The 15,970-nt window shown below is 48.9% G+C and overlaps 1 protein-coding gene across 1 annotated transcript in view; it reads right to left on the bottom strand.

The window, feature by feature from the left end:
• The window catches only part of ABLIM3 (actin binding LIM protein family member 3), a 110,538-nt gene that overhangs the window by 40,232 nt on the left and 54,336 nt on the right, over positions 1–15,970 (bottom strand). Inside the window, exons 6-8 of the mRNA XM_004428667.3 lie at positions 12,694–12,820; positions 8,662–8,755; positions 2,048–2,135 (exon numbers count right to left, since the gene is read on the bottom strand). Of these exons, the coding sequence (XP_004428724.1) occupies positions 2,048–2,135; positions 8,662–8,755; positions 12,694–12,820 (309 nt within the window). The remainder of the gene's footprint in view (positions 1–2,047; positions 2,136–8,661; positions 8,756–12,693; positions 12,821–15,970) is intronic.

Raw genomic sequence — 15,970 nt, forward strand, 5'->3', positions numbered from 1 at the left:
CCAACATAGGAATCCCTGCTCCAGCATTTCTAGCAGATGGGATGAGATTCTGTTGAATAGCTCTAGGCCAATAGTTCTCAACCGAGGACGATTTTGTCCCCCAGGGGACATTCTGCAATGTCTGAGATATTTTTAATTGTCATAACGGGAAGGGGTACGTTATTGGCATCTTGTAGGCCAGGGATGCTACTAAGCACCCTGCAATGCAAAAGAAAGTCCCACACCAGAGAATTATCGGGAGAAATTGACAGAGAAAAATGTCAATAGTGCTGAGCTTGGAAGCCCTGCTCTAGGCAAAGGGGACTCATTATATCTTGAGGGAATTCCTGGCTGTGGGCATTTGTGGCCAGGACAAGCTTGATAGGAAGACACACGCCCTGTAACTGCTTCCCTGGCCTTAGATCTGCCTTGTGAGGAAACCAGGAGGAAGGTTTCTCCCTAAGATGGCTATTCAAACATCTGGGGATGGCTAAGCGTAGCCATTCAGCCAACAGTGATCACCTGTAGACTGAGTACTTGTGGGGTCAATGTCAGGGCTGATGGGTCAATGTCAGGGGCAAGGGGTCTCAGGGAAAAGGCCAATGACTCTCAAGGAAGCTGGAGGGGACCAGACGCAAACAAAGGGCAGTGGGGATTCAGGGAGGAAGGGGTGCATTAAGTCGTTGGTGGGGTTGAGGGCATCTGTGGGATTTATGAAGTGGGTAGTGCCTGAACTGGACCCAGAAGGATAGGATTTCCAAAGGAGGGCATGGAAGACAAGAGTGTTCCAGGAGGTATGTAAGTGAAGATCAACAACCTGGAGGCACCAGGGCCATGAATTCATAGGAGGGGTTGAACACCATCCTCACAAGGCCGGCCTGGTCCATCCCTGCCCACCTTCTAGCCTCACCTATCACCTCTGTCTGTACCCTGGTTTCTCTCGATGTCCCATACTTGCCATTTCTTCACCCGCCTCAGATCCTGGCAGATTCTGTCCCCTCAGGTTGGCACATCTCATCCCTCCTCTCTTTGCCCAGTTAATGCCCACTCATCCTTCGGATCCCAGCTCCCAGCCCTTCCTCAGGGAACCTTCCCTGATGCCCCTCCCCACCCTATTATGTGCTCTCACAATCCCATACCTCTCTCCTTCATAAAGCTTATCATAGTGGACAGTTATTGTGTGATTATAGTCTACAGTCCACCTCCCCTAATGGACTGTAGGGCAGTGGGGGTCGGACTACAGACCCTGGTGCAAAGCCTGTACATGGCTGGGGCTCAAGAAATAGACGTTGAATGGATGAAGAAATTATTGAAAGCTAGCTTTGGCAGCTGAAGTGTTGGATTTGTTCAAGGCTAGAAAGGCAGTTTGAGACCTCAGTGAGAGGGTCTTAAATGCTAGGCTGAAGTGTTGGTACCCAAACCTCTCCACAGGGCTGTGCTAAGAACACCGTGACGCCCGGGGATGATGGACTGGGCAGAGGATGGAAGATTGAGCAGAGCCTGGAGACTAATTAGAAGACTGTGTTGCAAGAATCCTGGGAACAGAGGGCTAGACCCCAGAAAGTGGTGGAGGGAAAACAGCCCCAGTTTGCTTCTTGGAGACTGTTGGTTACCTCCAATTCCTTTTTGTGCATCCTGAGAGTCCATGGGAAGAATGGTGTGATGTTCTGAGATGCGGGGGGAAGGGATGGGAGAGGGAGGTGGGGTAGAGGCTGTGATGCTGCAGACACTGTGCAACCCAGGCATCCCCCTGAGGTTCTCTGAACCTGTGGCCTCATTAAGCTCAACTTCCCACCCCCAGGAGAGCCAGGGGAGTCTGCTCAGAGCATTGCCAGGGAAGCAGGCCAGCGGAGCAGCGGGTGGAGGCACTCAGGGACAGAAGGCAGATTACATGTCACTTCATATTAGCCACACCGGCAACTTTCCCGAACCACCCAGAGAGGGGTGAATTAATTGCAATTTTGAGGACAAGCCAAAAGCAAAGATAACACTGAAATGAAAGGGGATTGTATCTCCTTTCCCGTCATGGGTGGACAGGAATGCCTTACAGAGGCTCAGATTCGCTTACCTGTGAGGTACATCTCCTCCCCTTCAGTGAACATCTGGTGGCAGCGTACACATCTGGCACAGGTTGGGTGGTAGTGCTTCCCTCCTGCCTGTGGAAATAAAAAAATAAAATAGGAGGTCAGAGCTGGGGCTGCTGTCCAGTGGGGCAGGTTGGGTTTGAACATTTCCTGGACACATGAGTGTTGTTGGCATCTTCACGGCCCTAAGGTTGGTTTGGAGTCTACCTGGGGAGTCCAGAACCATCTAAAAGTCACCCAGGAAGCTTGGTGATTCTACACCATGGGTCCCTGAGGGCAGTTCAGGGGACTTCCTGGACACTTGTACTTCTATTCTGGCAGTGGAGGGGCCCTTTGGAGGCCACTGGTCCTACCCCCTCATTTCCAGATGAGGAAACAATCCTGCTTTGAGGACATCCCAGCATTTCCCCAAGAATGGGATCCTTACCACTAATGGTACATAAGATGATTTTAAGTAGTACATGGACCAAGGATTTAATAACATTGGGTCAATGAAAAAAATGATCTCCTTTCAATCCTCTATCAATACTTCTGAATTTTTTCAAGAAGAAAGCACCAGTTTGGTGCGATGTGTCTTTAACATCTATCCAAATCTTACTAATATACCTTTTTAGGAATGATAACAGGTGTGAGGCTCCATAAGCAGTAGAATTTAGCTAGAACTATATTCATTTTTTAGTTATCAGCAATATGGAAAGTGATTCTGGTTTTGCTGTTACGTTATATAAGTTTTCTTATATGTAAGTGAGCCAACTTAAAGACAAATTAAAATATTAGTTAAGAGTAAGTACACAAGGTTCACAGACACGGCGAAAATTGTGAGTGGCACATGAAGGCCCGACTTTAGGACTCAGTGGACAAATAAAGGGACCTGCAAAGCCAGGATCTGTTGGGGAGCCTCTGACCTCCAGGCCAGTCCCAGGATTGTTGCACCTGGGTGCCTCTGCCTCTATCCCCAGCTCACCCCAGTCTGGCTTTGGTGAGGCCCCTTCACTATTCCCACTTTCCTTCCCTACAATTATTTCAAGTAAAAACGGAAAGGATTTGCAGCTGCCAAGTCTCCTATAGGGGGAAGAAATAGCCTCAGAGAAGGTTGTGACTCAAGGTCTCACTGGAAGCCAGTAGCAGTGTTGGAGCTGGAGCCGTGAGGGCCAGTCACCAGGCCAGCACTTACTTCCATGCTGACAATTCTGACACAAGTCCAGCCAAGAGGACTGGATGTGTAAGGGCCTTTCAGTGGCAGCTCCAGAATTTCTATATGGGAGGAGCTTGGTGTAGCGGTTGGGTTGGAAGAAGGGGCTTGTTTTGCATGTTAGGGCAGGGTTTTTAGGGGGCTATGCCTGGGGGAAATTGATAGATACTGGGGGATTGTTAAAGGGCCCACCGCAAGCCATCACTTGGTCTGATGCTAATGGGTTCCTTCCAATTCAAAAATTGTAATTGTGTAAGGTGAAGCCTTATTTCTAAATCTTTTTCTCTGGGGATGGGGTTGGGCATGGGCTTGCCTATTCTAGAGATACACGATTTATTCTAAAACCTTAGCAAAAATGTGGAAAGGGCAGATTTTTAAAAAAGGAAAAAAAATCTCCACTATCCCTTTTTTTCAGTCTTGGTTGTTTGCGTGGCTCCCCCCATGATAAAATGTCCTTGTTGTCATCAAAGCAAACTGTGTTCGAACTTTGGAAGGAGCCTGCTATTTTCCCAAGCTGAGATGCCTTGGGACCGATTCTCTCGTACCATGACAAGTATAATCGGCTTAATTAGTAGCCTCTTCCTACTTTGTGTCTCTTTATCATTTCAATTATAGACCTGTTTTCCAGGGTGGCAACAGCGCCTTGGCAAAACTGAAGCTTGGCATCTTCCTAAATGTCACATCGCCCCCCACCGCCCCCCGCCCTCCCACAAGCCGAAAGAGGCTTCATGCCCATCTCAGCAACCCTGGCCACAGGTGGCGCTGAAAACAACTTGAGGGAGGGGAGGCTTCCAGAGCAGCTGGTTCCAGCGTAGGGAAAACCAAATCAGCGAGGTGTCTGTTAACAACCGAAGTCAGGAAAATAGTGAAGAAAAGCGGCAAAGAATCAGTACCTGAAAGATGGGGCCGTATTGGAGAGGACTGAGAACCTCAAACTTACTAAAGTTTTGGTTAGAAAACGCAGCACAAGAACACCAGGTGTGTGGTTCTCCTCGGCGAGGACACAGATTAGGAAGGAAGGAGTGAGAGTAGCGCTCAGCATGGGGAGCTTTACAACTGAGGAAGGGATTGCAGTACGGCCTGGGGAGGGAATGGGAAAGGGAAATGGTATTTAATTAAGTGCCTATTGTGTACCCCAGAAATGCACTGGGCCCTGTAGTGGGCAACTGTGGTTTTTGCCTGGCCAACATCGTTCCCTCTTCTTCTAGAAACAGCATCAGGCCTTTCCTGGGTGGGACCACCCTTTTCCACGTCAGTCCATGTGTTAAGTAGGGCTGACCCCACCAGTAAGTTATTCCAGCTCTATGGTCATAGCTATTGGTTTGGAGACGGGCCTGAGATTGTCCAGTGAAAGCCGGTCTCAGGACGTTTGCTGAGCTATTAGAAAAGAGCAGCTCTCCTTCCACTGGGGATGCCGGCTGATAGGATGTAAGCCTGGAGCAACTGGTGTCCAACTTCCCCATCACAAAGGAGAGCCTTCCTGAGAATAAAGCCAACACAGAAGAAAGTGGAGCCAACATGGTGAGATAGTCCAAATGCATTTGTCTGAACACTGTATTCAGCTGTGCCTGAAGCGAGAACTACTCCTGGGCTTTTTATTTTGGGAGCTGAGAAATTTCCTTTTTGGTCTGAGCCATTTGAGTATAGGTTCTGCACTTGCAACCAAAAATGTCCTGACTAACTGTAAAGGAAAAACACACTCTTGTGTGTGTCCTTTACTCTCACCCTACTACTACACTCATTGCACTTCTGACACCAGATGTGTGGGGTTTTTTTTCCCCACGCTGAGAAATTCTCTCTGACACCAGCTGGGTGTCCTACAGTTTAACTCAATTCTGACACTATCTACCTGGAGAGAATGTCAGATCCCACAGGTTAAGGGCTCAGTCCCACAAGACTGTCCCCCTAGCCACCACATACACACTTTAGATACCAATCCTAAGTCCCAGATTGTCACCTGTACTGACTGACTGGCTATAAATCGAGGTTCCCATGACCCCCAACTGGGGTTTGGTAATTTGCTAGAATGGCTCATAGAACTCAGGGAAACATGTTTACTGGTTTATTAAAAAAGGATATGATAAAGGATATAGATGAACGTCCAGATGGAAGAGATACAGAAGGGCAAGGTATGTGGAAGGGGCACGGAGCTTCCATGCCTTCTCCACGTGTGCCACTCTCCCAGAACCCCCAAATCTTCCCCAACCTGGAAGCTCTCCAAATCCTGTACTTTCGGGATATATATGGAGGCTTCATTACACAGACATGATCCATCATTAACACAATTTCGAGCCCCTCTCCCTTTCCTGGAGGATGTGGCATTGGGCTGAAAGGTCTAAGCTTCTAATCATGGCTTGGTATCTCTGGTGACCAGCCCCCATCTAGGAGCCTATCAAGAGTCACCTCATTAGAAGAAAAGATATCCTATCACCCAGGAAATTCCAAGGGATTTAGGAGCTCTGTGTCAGGAACTGGGGGTAGAAACCAATACATATTTTTTCTATTATTTCACACTAACATATCCATTAGGAGTTAAATAACAGTAGTATTCTCCACTAAGGGATAAAGACTCTAAGACTCAGAGAAAGCGACTTGCTTACGGTTTCATGGCTAGAAGCGGTAAAATTGGAATCCAAGTTTGTTTCACTCCAACCATGTATTTCCTATGACGTCACACTACCTCAAAGAACCTTGAGTGGCCAAGAGCTGTGGGCATCGGCATGGGATATAGGAGCCTGGAGTCCTAGATTTCAGCTCGGTCTCTACCGGAAACATGCGTGTGACCTTGGAAAAGCATCACACATCTTGTTGCTCACTATTCTCATCTGTAAAATGAGGAGGGTGAACTAGTGGATTGCTAAAAGTCTCTGCCAGCTCTAAGAAAAAAAAAATCAATACGTCCAAGATGCTAATGGAGCCTCACTCAAAGGGAATCAATTGAAACCCAGTCACAACAGGAGGCTCCCACAATGCTGAACGACAGTAACACGCGGGAAAAGACGGCCACTGACGACACAATTTCAGAGCAGCCGAGACAAATTCCTGTCTGTGGCCCTGTGCGTCATTGAGTTTTTTCCTTCTCAAAAGAAGAGTCTGCTTTTATGATCTCTCATCTCACTGACCCTTTACTCCACTACAATGCAGATGCCTCTCCCCCACAATCCTGCAGACCCCACAAACTGTAGTCCTGAAGGTGACACTTCCCCGCATCCCACAGCTTTTTCTCTACCCACGTAGTCCTTAACCGCTCTGCGGAATCTGACCAACACTCTGACTGACGTTGCCATCTTTTCTGAAGTTCTGTTCTCTTACTGCCCCTCTCCCTTTCTCCCCCACCTCCCTGACTGTTTTTCCTCTTCCTCCCATTTCTCAGTCTCCTTCTGCCACCTGAAAGCAGCCACTCCCCAAGGCTGCCTTCAGCCCACTTTCTCTCTCTCTCTCTCTCCCCCTCCCCCCCCCCCCCCCCCCCCCCGGAAATTCTGATAACTCCCATGGTGCTGACTATTTTTCAAATCCTAGCATTTTGGAGATTGGTCCCTCCAGGCCTGAGCTTTGTTCCTGAGCTCTGCTCCACATTTCTGACTGCCTTCTTGAAACCTTCCCAGAATTTCAATCACAACCCATCCCAAACGGAACTCACTGTGTTTCTTCAGATCAGCTTCTTTCTCTGCCACCTCCAGCTCTGAAGACGGCAACACCAGTTACCTCTTACCGAGGCCTGACTCTTTGCTACAACTTTTGGCCTCTCTTCCTTCACTCCTCACATCTACAAGTTGCCGCACAGTTGCAAAGCTATTGGAATTCTACTTCCATAATCTTGGAGACAGGGTGGTTGTCCTTTCCACTGCTACTGTATCTCTTGACTCCTTCCTCTGGTGTCATGGCCTCCTCGCTGGTCTCCCACTTCCAGTTTCTTTCCTCCAAATTTAGCCTGTGTGCATCACTTTATTCTCCCAAAGGTGCAGCTCTAAGCAGGTCACTTCTGATTGATCTTTCCACAACCCCTGTTGCCCAGTGAATTACATACAAACTCCTCCCGCTGGTATCAGGCCCTGGGAAACCTGGGCCCAACACCCTGCCGTGCTCCTGTTTCATGCCTTATCCTCCATGTTGTACTCTTCCTGCTCCTGGAAATGCTTAATAGTTTATCAACTCTGTGCATTTGTTTATCTTATTCTCTCTGACTCCCTACGATCTTTTAAAAACATAATCTCATCATGTTGTTCCTTGGCTTAAAACTTTCCATTGGCTTTCCATTGCACTTACTATAAAATCCAAACTCCTAAACAGGTCCTCAAAGCCCTATACGGCATGCCCTATGTGATATACTCCACTCTCCCCTAGCCCTGATTTACATAATTCAGCCATACAGGCCTTTTTCTCTGTTCCCTGAATGGGTCCAGCTCATTCTTCCTCTAGCTCTTCACATGACAGCCTCCTTCTCCTCCTCAGGGCTCAGCTTCAATGCATCTCTTCAGAGAGTTCTTTCCTGGTTTCTACACTCTCTCCTGCTGAGCCCAGATGTGGCTGCAGTATCCTTCTGGACACAGTGCTGATTCCAGGTAACCACAACCAACTGGTCAGATTTGTCAGAATTAATGATTCCGCTTGCAAGAGCTGACCCAGTCTGCCGTCCCCCAGCCACTGTCAGATGGGAAAACTGCGGCCTAGAGAGGCAAAGATACTCACGCAAAATCTGAGCATGTGTCAGCAGTCGAGGCAATATTAGAACCTAATTGTTCCTACTCTTAGGCTATTGTTTTTCCTTTGCACTAAACTCTTTCTTGTTTCTAATTCCTCAAGGTGGGTGGTCCCAAAGCCTAGGAAGGCAGTTTCCTGGGCCCACAGGGTATGGGAAGGAAGGCCAAGAAGGCCAGCGGACAGGGGTTTCAGGCAGGGGCTCAGCAAGGGTGCTGCAGGTTGTCTGTCACTGGCAGAGCAAGCTGTGCATCGGAGGTGGTGGAAAGCTGTTGCCATGGCAATGGACCAGCCAAAGAAGGGCTTAGGGAGCAAGCTGCCAGACAAGCTGGTTCTTAAATCAGCACATTACCAAATGCTTAAAAAATAAAAAAAGCCTTCCATCCTCCAGCAGAGTTGGGAAGAAAATCATAATTGTCACTCCCCAGTAATCTCTCAGAGTCTGAATCCAGAGAAGCAACTCATATTCTCAGCACAGCACTTTTTGAATCGGGAATAATTTTGTCCAGCTTCTCATTTTGGGGGTGCCCAGAGAGGCAAGGTTATCTGCTCAAGGTCATGTAGCTAAGCTGGGGTAGAGGAGGCCAGGGGAAGGTGGAGGCTATGGAAGAAGGGATGTGGGGGGACTTTTTCCTTCCTCAGTGACGACTTTTTGGAGTCACAGGCCTTCCTGCTCAAACATCTTCACAGTTACTTGAACCCACTCACCTCCAAGACCCTGCCGCTGATGTATCGGTCACAAGTCTCGCATTTAATGCCAAACTGGGAGTGGTAGTCAGACTCGCAGTACGGAACGCCATCCCTGCAAGAGGAAATCCACACAGGAAGAGGAAGTTGGGGGAGGTCTGTGGGGGTGTCACGTGGAGGTTCTAGGACCTGCAGCCAACAGGGACTAGGCCAAGATGAGAGGCACTGGGAGAGCTTGTTAAAAACGCAAACTCCCCAGACACTGCTCACATCAATGGAATCGGAGACTTCTTGGGAGGGGCCCCCAGGAATCTGCATCTTGACAAACTCCCTGGGTGTGCCTGGGACCCACTGGTCTGCTGCTGGTCATGGGTGTCCCTTCTCCACTCTCCTTCTCCCCCCTCCCCATAAATTCTCCAGAGCCACTCGCTTCTCTTTATCGCAAAGGGTTCTTTAAAAAAATGATTTAAAAAATTTGTTTGATTTTATTTAGAATAGGTAATATTTGCATACAGCACATTACAAAAGCATAAAAGGAAAAATCTTCACCTTCCTTCCGGCCCCTCCCAGTTTCCTCTCCAGGAAAACCAGGAGGTAATCAATGTGATCAATTTTTGCATATCCTGAAGGGCTCCTCCTCTAATAAGCAATTTCACCTGCACTGAAAGAAGCATCTGAGCACGCTCCCATATGAGCAGACACAGGAGCATCCCCCAACCCCCTCCCCTGTGCTCCAGCGTACTTTTTGCCCTGGGCTTATAACTTATCGGGTAGTAATAAGACCATTACCTATTCTTACACTACCCCCACTACTAACGGCCACTGACAGTCATTGCTTGGTGTGTCCAGGCCCTCTGATGGCATTTTACAAAAATCATTTCATTTAATCCTTACGACAGCCCTATGAGGTTGGAACTATCAGTTTCCCCATTGTGCGGATGAGAAAACCCAACTCGAATGAACTAGAACTGGATTCAAACCCAGGTGGTCTGGTTTCTCACTTAGGTTGTCATGAGGATTAAAGGACACGGCTCCAGGCTGTCCCAGGGCTCAGCACAGTGCTGGCCTGTGGGAGCACTTGGCACACGGCAGCCAGAGGAATCCCCACGATTGCTGAGAGCGGTCTTCAAAGAGGACGTTTGGGGCTCAGCTTTCTAGGGCCAATGTGGAGATAGTTGGGGGCATCAGGGAGCTCAGCCCAGCTTCTGGGCCCTGCCTAGCTCTAAGGAATAGATCTGATGACATCTTTCTGAAGTGCTGATGACACCAAGTGCAATGAGGAGAGAGGGACATCTCCCCCACTTTTGGGTGTAAAAGAACGTGGCTCAGACCAGCGAGCCTACAGGACAAGCATGTCACTTTCCCATCTCCAAGTTGTTGCCATGTTGTGACTGCTGTGAGCCCAGCCCAGGCAGTGAATTCCTGAAGGAGAAGCAGCAGTGAGGACTGACACCCGGCAAAGGCCCAGAGGTGAGACTGTGCCCACAAAGCAAGGACTTGTTTGTGAGCCCATGAGACAAGACTCCCCAACCCCTTCCAATCCTTCCACACTCTGTAGGGGTGGGAGGGTGACTCTGTAGGGGGATAAAGTCATTTTTCAGGAGATGGATACAATAAGCCAGCAAAATTTGAGTATAAATGCAAATACCACCTCATTTGGTCCCATGGGTTGGTGAGGCCTTGGGGAATTTGAAATACACATGATTCTAAAATGCAGCAGATGATAAAAATCAATATTTACTGAGCACTTACTAGGTACAAAGTACAGACCTCTGAGCCTTTACACAACCCTATGAGGTAGGTCTTCTTCTGATCCCCATTTATAAATGAGGAAACTGAGACTCAGAGAAATTGAGTCTCTTGCCAAAGTCATGCAGGCTGGTCTTATAACCCATTGATGCCAGAGCCAGTGCCTCTAAGCACCTGCCACTCTGCCAGCAGATGGATGAAAAGGCCAGAGCCGGGCTGTAGAGGCCCGAGGTGTGGTGGGCATTCTGGGCTGGGCCTCCTTGAGAGGATCTCTGAGCAAACTCTTACTCCCCAGAGAATTCTGATTTAGGCTCACAGACTCAAGGACTCCTGGCTAGCAACTCACTAAGGGCACTCCTTACGTTGCAGACACAGAGGGGAATGCCCAATTCCTACTAACATGGCATTCAAAGCTCTCAGTGATGTGACCTCGCCTCACCTCTGCAGCCTCGGACCCTGCTTCACCTGTGCACTTGCCTGAGCTCCAGCAAACAGGATGGATGTGTCCAGCACCTCCCTGCCCTTGCCCAGGCTGGGCATTCTGCCTAGAAGATTTCCTTGGCATCTTCAAATCTTACCCCCCTTTTCAAGGTCCAGCTCAAATACCACTATCTTCCATGAAGCACTCACAGATTCCAGATTCACTTCCTGCTAGTTGGAAAGTGATTCCTCCTTTCTCTGAATATTCACAGCCCTTCTCTCGGACCTCTGACACAGACCAGTGCTGTCTGGCCAGCATCCGTCTCCCCTTCTGCTGGTGGTAGAAACCCTAGCCTGGGTTTTCCTTTGGGAGCCACTCCTTCCCACCGACAGTTACTGTGGGTCACAGGCGGCTGCCCTCTGGCTCTAGGGTTTGGATCCTCCTGGCCAGTGATTGGTCAGGAACGGGTCACCAAGGGTGGCCAAGTCAGGGGCAGCTGTGGGACTTTTGCTGGATTTCTGGGGAAATTCTGCTGGGCTGGCTAAGCTGACAGAATGAAAGCCTGGAGTTGCTGGTGGTCATCTTTGCTACCACTTGGGGTGGGCCTGCCTGAGATTGAATCCAACACAGAGGAAATCAGAGCTGAGAGAGAGAGAGAGGCAGAGAGAGACAGAGAGAGACACTTCTAAAGTGCTGATGACATCTTTAAACCCCTGGATTCCGCAGTGCCAGAAGCCAGTATGCCTCTGGCCTTCCTATTTCTATGAGTCAATAAACTCCCATTTTGCTTTTAAGTGAGTTTGAGTTGGGTTTTCTGTCACTTATGATCAAAAAGGTCTTAAAGAATAAAACTTCTCTTGAGCGGCCCTATCACATATCCCCCGGTGTCATAATTCTTTATGGATATAGCTTATCTCCCTTATAAGACTAGAACTTCCTTGACAGCAGAAACCATGTAGGCTGCAACTTGACATGCTCACTACGTCCTAGCATCGAGCACAGAGTGGTACCTAGGAAATGTCTGGGGTCATAAAGCCTCAAAACCGTGAGGGTCTGTGGCCGTAATTTCTTTTAGGTACTTGAGTGTATAAACGTGGTCACCAGGCCTAGCATCGAGGGGGGTTGTCTAGCGCTGCCGTGTGTAGGTCACAGGCTGGGCCCTCTCTCCTGATAACTTGTGTGTCCATCATCTCCTCTCATCTCAGTTAAATTCATTCAACCACTATATTATTGACTATGGGTGGGGCATTGTGCTAAAGGCAGCAATGAATAAAACAAAGTCCCTGCCCTGGCGAGGACAGACATTAAACACTATCACTGGAGCAGGTTACCTACTCCCCCAAGCCTCAGTTTCCACAAGTTTTAAAATGGAGATAAATACCTCATGGGGGTAGTTATGGGATTTAATGTGGTAATCCACACACAGCAGTTAGTACGTTCCTTGTACCTAATAGAAACTCAACAAATGGTAGCTAGTATTATTATCATTATTAAAAAGTTAACATGGATAAATATATAATTGCAAATGGTGATAGCCTGTATGAAGGAAATGAATAGGGGAGAATGAGGGCCACTGTGAAGGCCAGTATTGGGGACTGGAGGTGGGAAGAGATGGTATAGGGAGACCTTGGAGGAGAGGGCATGGGACCCGAGACCAGAAGGAAGGGAAGGAGTAAGCGCGGGAGGAACAGAGAGCATCTCAGGCAGACGAAACACTGTGGGAGGGCCCGGGGGGGTTGGTGAGATGCTGCTTGTGCCCGAAGTGTGGGAGCTGGATGGAAATGAAGGGAGATGCTGCTGGAGGTTCAGGCAAGGGCCAGAGCGGGCAGGCCTGGCAGAATGCAGAGGCCCAGGAAGCTGGGGCGGGGAGGGGGGAGACCCACTTGCTGATGTACTCCCCGGTGAGGATGACGCTGCAGGTCTGGCATTTGAAGCAGCTGACGTGCCACTGCTTGTCCAGCGCCAGGAGCGACTGGCCGTGTTTGATCTCCTCCTTGCACCCAGCACAGTCTGCAAAGACAAGAGGATGCCGCTGATCAAAACATCCTGGGCCCCTTTGACCACTGCCACCTTCTCACGCCCAAGTCAAGGAAAACCCTCTGTGAACACTAGCTTTCCCACAGCGGCTCCCACCCTGGCACTGGCACCTGTCCAGAGACTCTACCAGGGGACAGAAAAGGCCAACGGAGCCCTGGCCTCTTGACAAGGGGTCTTGGTGTGAGGAAGAAAGAAAGACCTCCCAGCATTCCTCCAGAAAGTTCACTGCTTGTCATGCTGACCACTGTTCATCCAGAGGGGGCCCTGCACTGCTTGTGGCCTGCCCTCAAGTTGCTAACTAAGCTCATGACCTGGGGACCTGTAGCACCAGCATCACTGGGAGCTTGCAGATGTGCAGCACTGCAGGCTCCGCCCAGACCTACAGAATTTTCGAGATTCCCCGGGCAGTACAGTTTGAAAAGCACTGCTGCAAGGGATAGGCTTAGTATCTATTTTTTCTCACCCTTAAGCTGTACGCTCAATGGCAAGGGCAGTGTCTGTTTTGTGTGTTTTGTGGTTAAATCTACTCTCTTGCTCAGCCCTGTGCTTGGCACATAGTAGGAACTCAAAGGATATTTGCTGAATGAGTATGAATGAGCAGGCCTTATAGTACCCAAGCAAACAACAGGATTTACCATCTCACCCCTCCTCAACGTGCTTATATACCAAAGCTTTGCCTCCCGGAGTAGCAAGGTTTAAAGAGGCTGATAAGACTGTTCCAAAGCAGCAAGGTGCCCTCACTCTCCGTCCCCGTCACTGTGGAACGTGCACTGGGGCCAAAAGAATGTGGGGGGACCAGCGTCTGCCTGTTGCTCAATCAGTGCCTGGGGAGGGGCAGGAAATGCAGCCAGCTTCCAAGGTACTTGGAGATGCTGGGAATTCAGGCCTAGCCGACCGGATGACCCAATCTGGAGGAGGAAAGGGCCATGGGGCAAAGTTTACCAGAGGACAAGACTTCCTCTTGGCGCCACGAGACAAATGCACACTTCAGAGCAGTGTGGAGAAAAGAAACTGCATTTCAAGTTGGGGGAGGCTGGCTGGAATCCCTCACACCCAGCTGGGAGCCAGTCCTGGGAGAGAAGATGATGTGTCTGGGTGTCCAGGAAGCGGGGTGTGCCCAGCAGGCTGTGCGGAGGGTCTGGGCTCTGATGCAGTGTTTGTACGAGGCAGCTCCCACAGTACCCAGCTCTTGGCTGCTCAACGCCTTTCTAACATCCCTTAGCACAGGCTTGGGGCAGGAAGATCTCCGACTGCAAAAGGCTTCAGGCCCCAGGCCTTCAGATGGGGCCTGGGAGATTAGTTTTGGGATTTATTTCTTTTTCTTTCTTTTCTCTTGGGATAAGTCTCCCTCCTCCCCTCCCCCGCCCCATCCCAATAATCATGGGCTTCAGAATGTAATAGTTAGAGAGGTCAGGCACTGTGCCCTCTTTCACAGACGGGCATCTGAAGTGACCTGCCCATGCTCACTATAGAAGAACCCAAGGGCTCAGGCATCTGGTCTAGCTTTCTAGGCCACAAATACTGAACTTGTGTCTCTGTGGGCCTCCCTGATAGGGTGAAACCAATAGGGGCTCAGAGTTCACAGAGCATTTGGTCAAATATCTCACCCAATGCAGGAATCTACAGCATTCTTGACAGGTGGGCACTGTCCTTTGCTTAATCACCTCCAGGGTGGGCAGTTCCCCTGTCTCGAGCAAGTCCACTTTGCCTTTGGACTGGGAAGATTGTCATGACCACCTTCTTTATAGGGAGCCGAGACCTGACTCCTTGTGACTCCTATTTTATGCAACCAAGAATAATCTACCTCTTTTCCCACATGACAGTTCCTTCAGATATTTAAAGACAACTATAGTTTTTCTCTTCTCCTTCATTCCTCGCACTTCACTTTTCCTTGCTTGATATGGTCATCCACTGATCAAATTCACTCGTGGATTCCATGGAGATAGACATATTACTGGACAACAACACAGTTCTCTACTTCCCCAATCAAACTTATTTGAATAGGTACATTGTTTCGTAGCCACATTCTAGTAATGAGTCCTGTCTCTCTAAGTTACCGTCACACATCTGAAAGGAATTTAGCACCTTGAGTTAAAATTTACGAGATAGCACAGTGTAGTGGTTAGAGGTGGGGCTGAGAGGCTAGAGTGAGTTGGTGAGCGGCTGGCTGAGGGGAGAATTCCAGCTCCCTCGCTTACCATTCATATGACTGCTAAGGCCCAGCTTCCTCATCTGAATACCTTCTTATAACACTGGTGTGAAGAGGAGCTAAAATCAGGCCTGTGAGGACTTAGCACAGTGTTTGGCATATATGTGCCCAATAAGTGGTTGCTGTTATTATTTCACATTCTCATGTGTTTAACCCATATTCTGTGCATTATCCAATCTCTGATCTGACGCCAGAAGCAATATTCCTGATGTAGGGAAGGCCTGCTGATTCTTCCTGAGAATTCTGGGATGCCTTCTCCCTGTGGTTTTTTCATGTTACACTGCTGGTCTTCCACTGTACTGGCTTCATATTCATCAGGATCTGTTTCTCCTCCTTCTTCCAACTTTGGCTCTTGGCCATTGGTGGAGCCTCAGGCACCCCATCCCAGAGCCTGTGGGTCTGGTGTAATAAGCAGGGTCGGGAAAATCACATTCTATCCCAAGTTGGCTTCTGCAGAGCCAGCTGTCCACTCCATTCCTCACATGTTCCTCTCTATTCCAAAATTACAACCTTCAGCTGGTAGAAAGTATGATGCCACCACCTGTTCCTCCCAAATATCTCAGTTGATTGAGGTCGTTAAAGACCCTAGACAACAATTTTTAGTTTTCTTGACTGCGTCATTCATTCCACTTAGATCAGCAAAAATGAGTGGATTTTGTGAGTTATAGCAAGCTCCCCATTTTGTTTTAGGCAACTAACCAGGAAGACAGGACCCTTCCCAACTGGCAAGTCATGTCTCTGGTATAGGGAGTTAAGGGAATAGGCTCCAGACTGCCTGGGCTCACATCCCAGTTCCATTATTTATTATCTGTGTGACTTTGGGCAAGTCATTTATGCTCTTTGAGTCTTAGTTTTCTCATCTATAAAACAATTACTCTTGTCTCCCTCATAGACTTGTAAAGATTAAATGGGAT

The sequence above is a fragment of the Ceratotherium simum genome, chromosome 4 (assembly GCF_057802395.1).
Source record: "Ceratotherium simum simum isolate JZ-2026a chromosome 4, ASM5780239v1, whole genome shotgun sequence".
Lineage (NCBI taxonomy): Eukaryota > Metazoa > Chordata > Mammalia > Perissodactyla > Rhinocerotidae > Ceratotherium > Ceratotherium simum.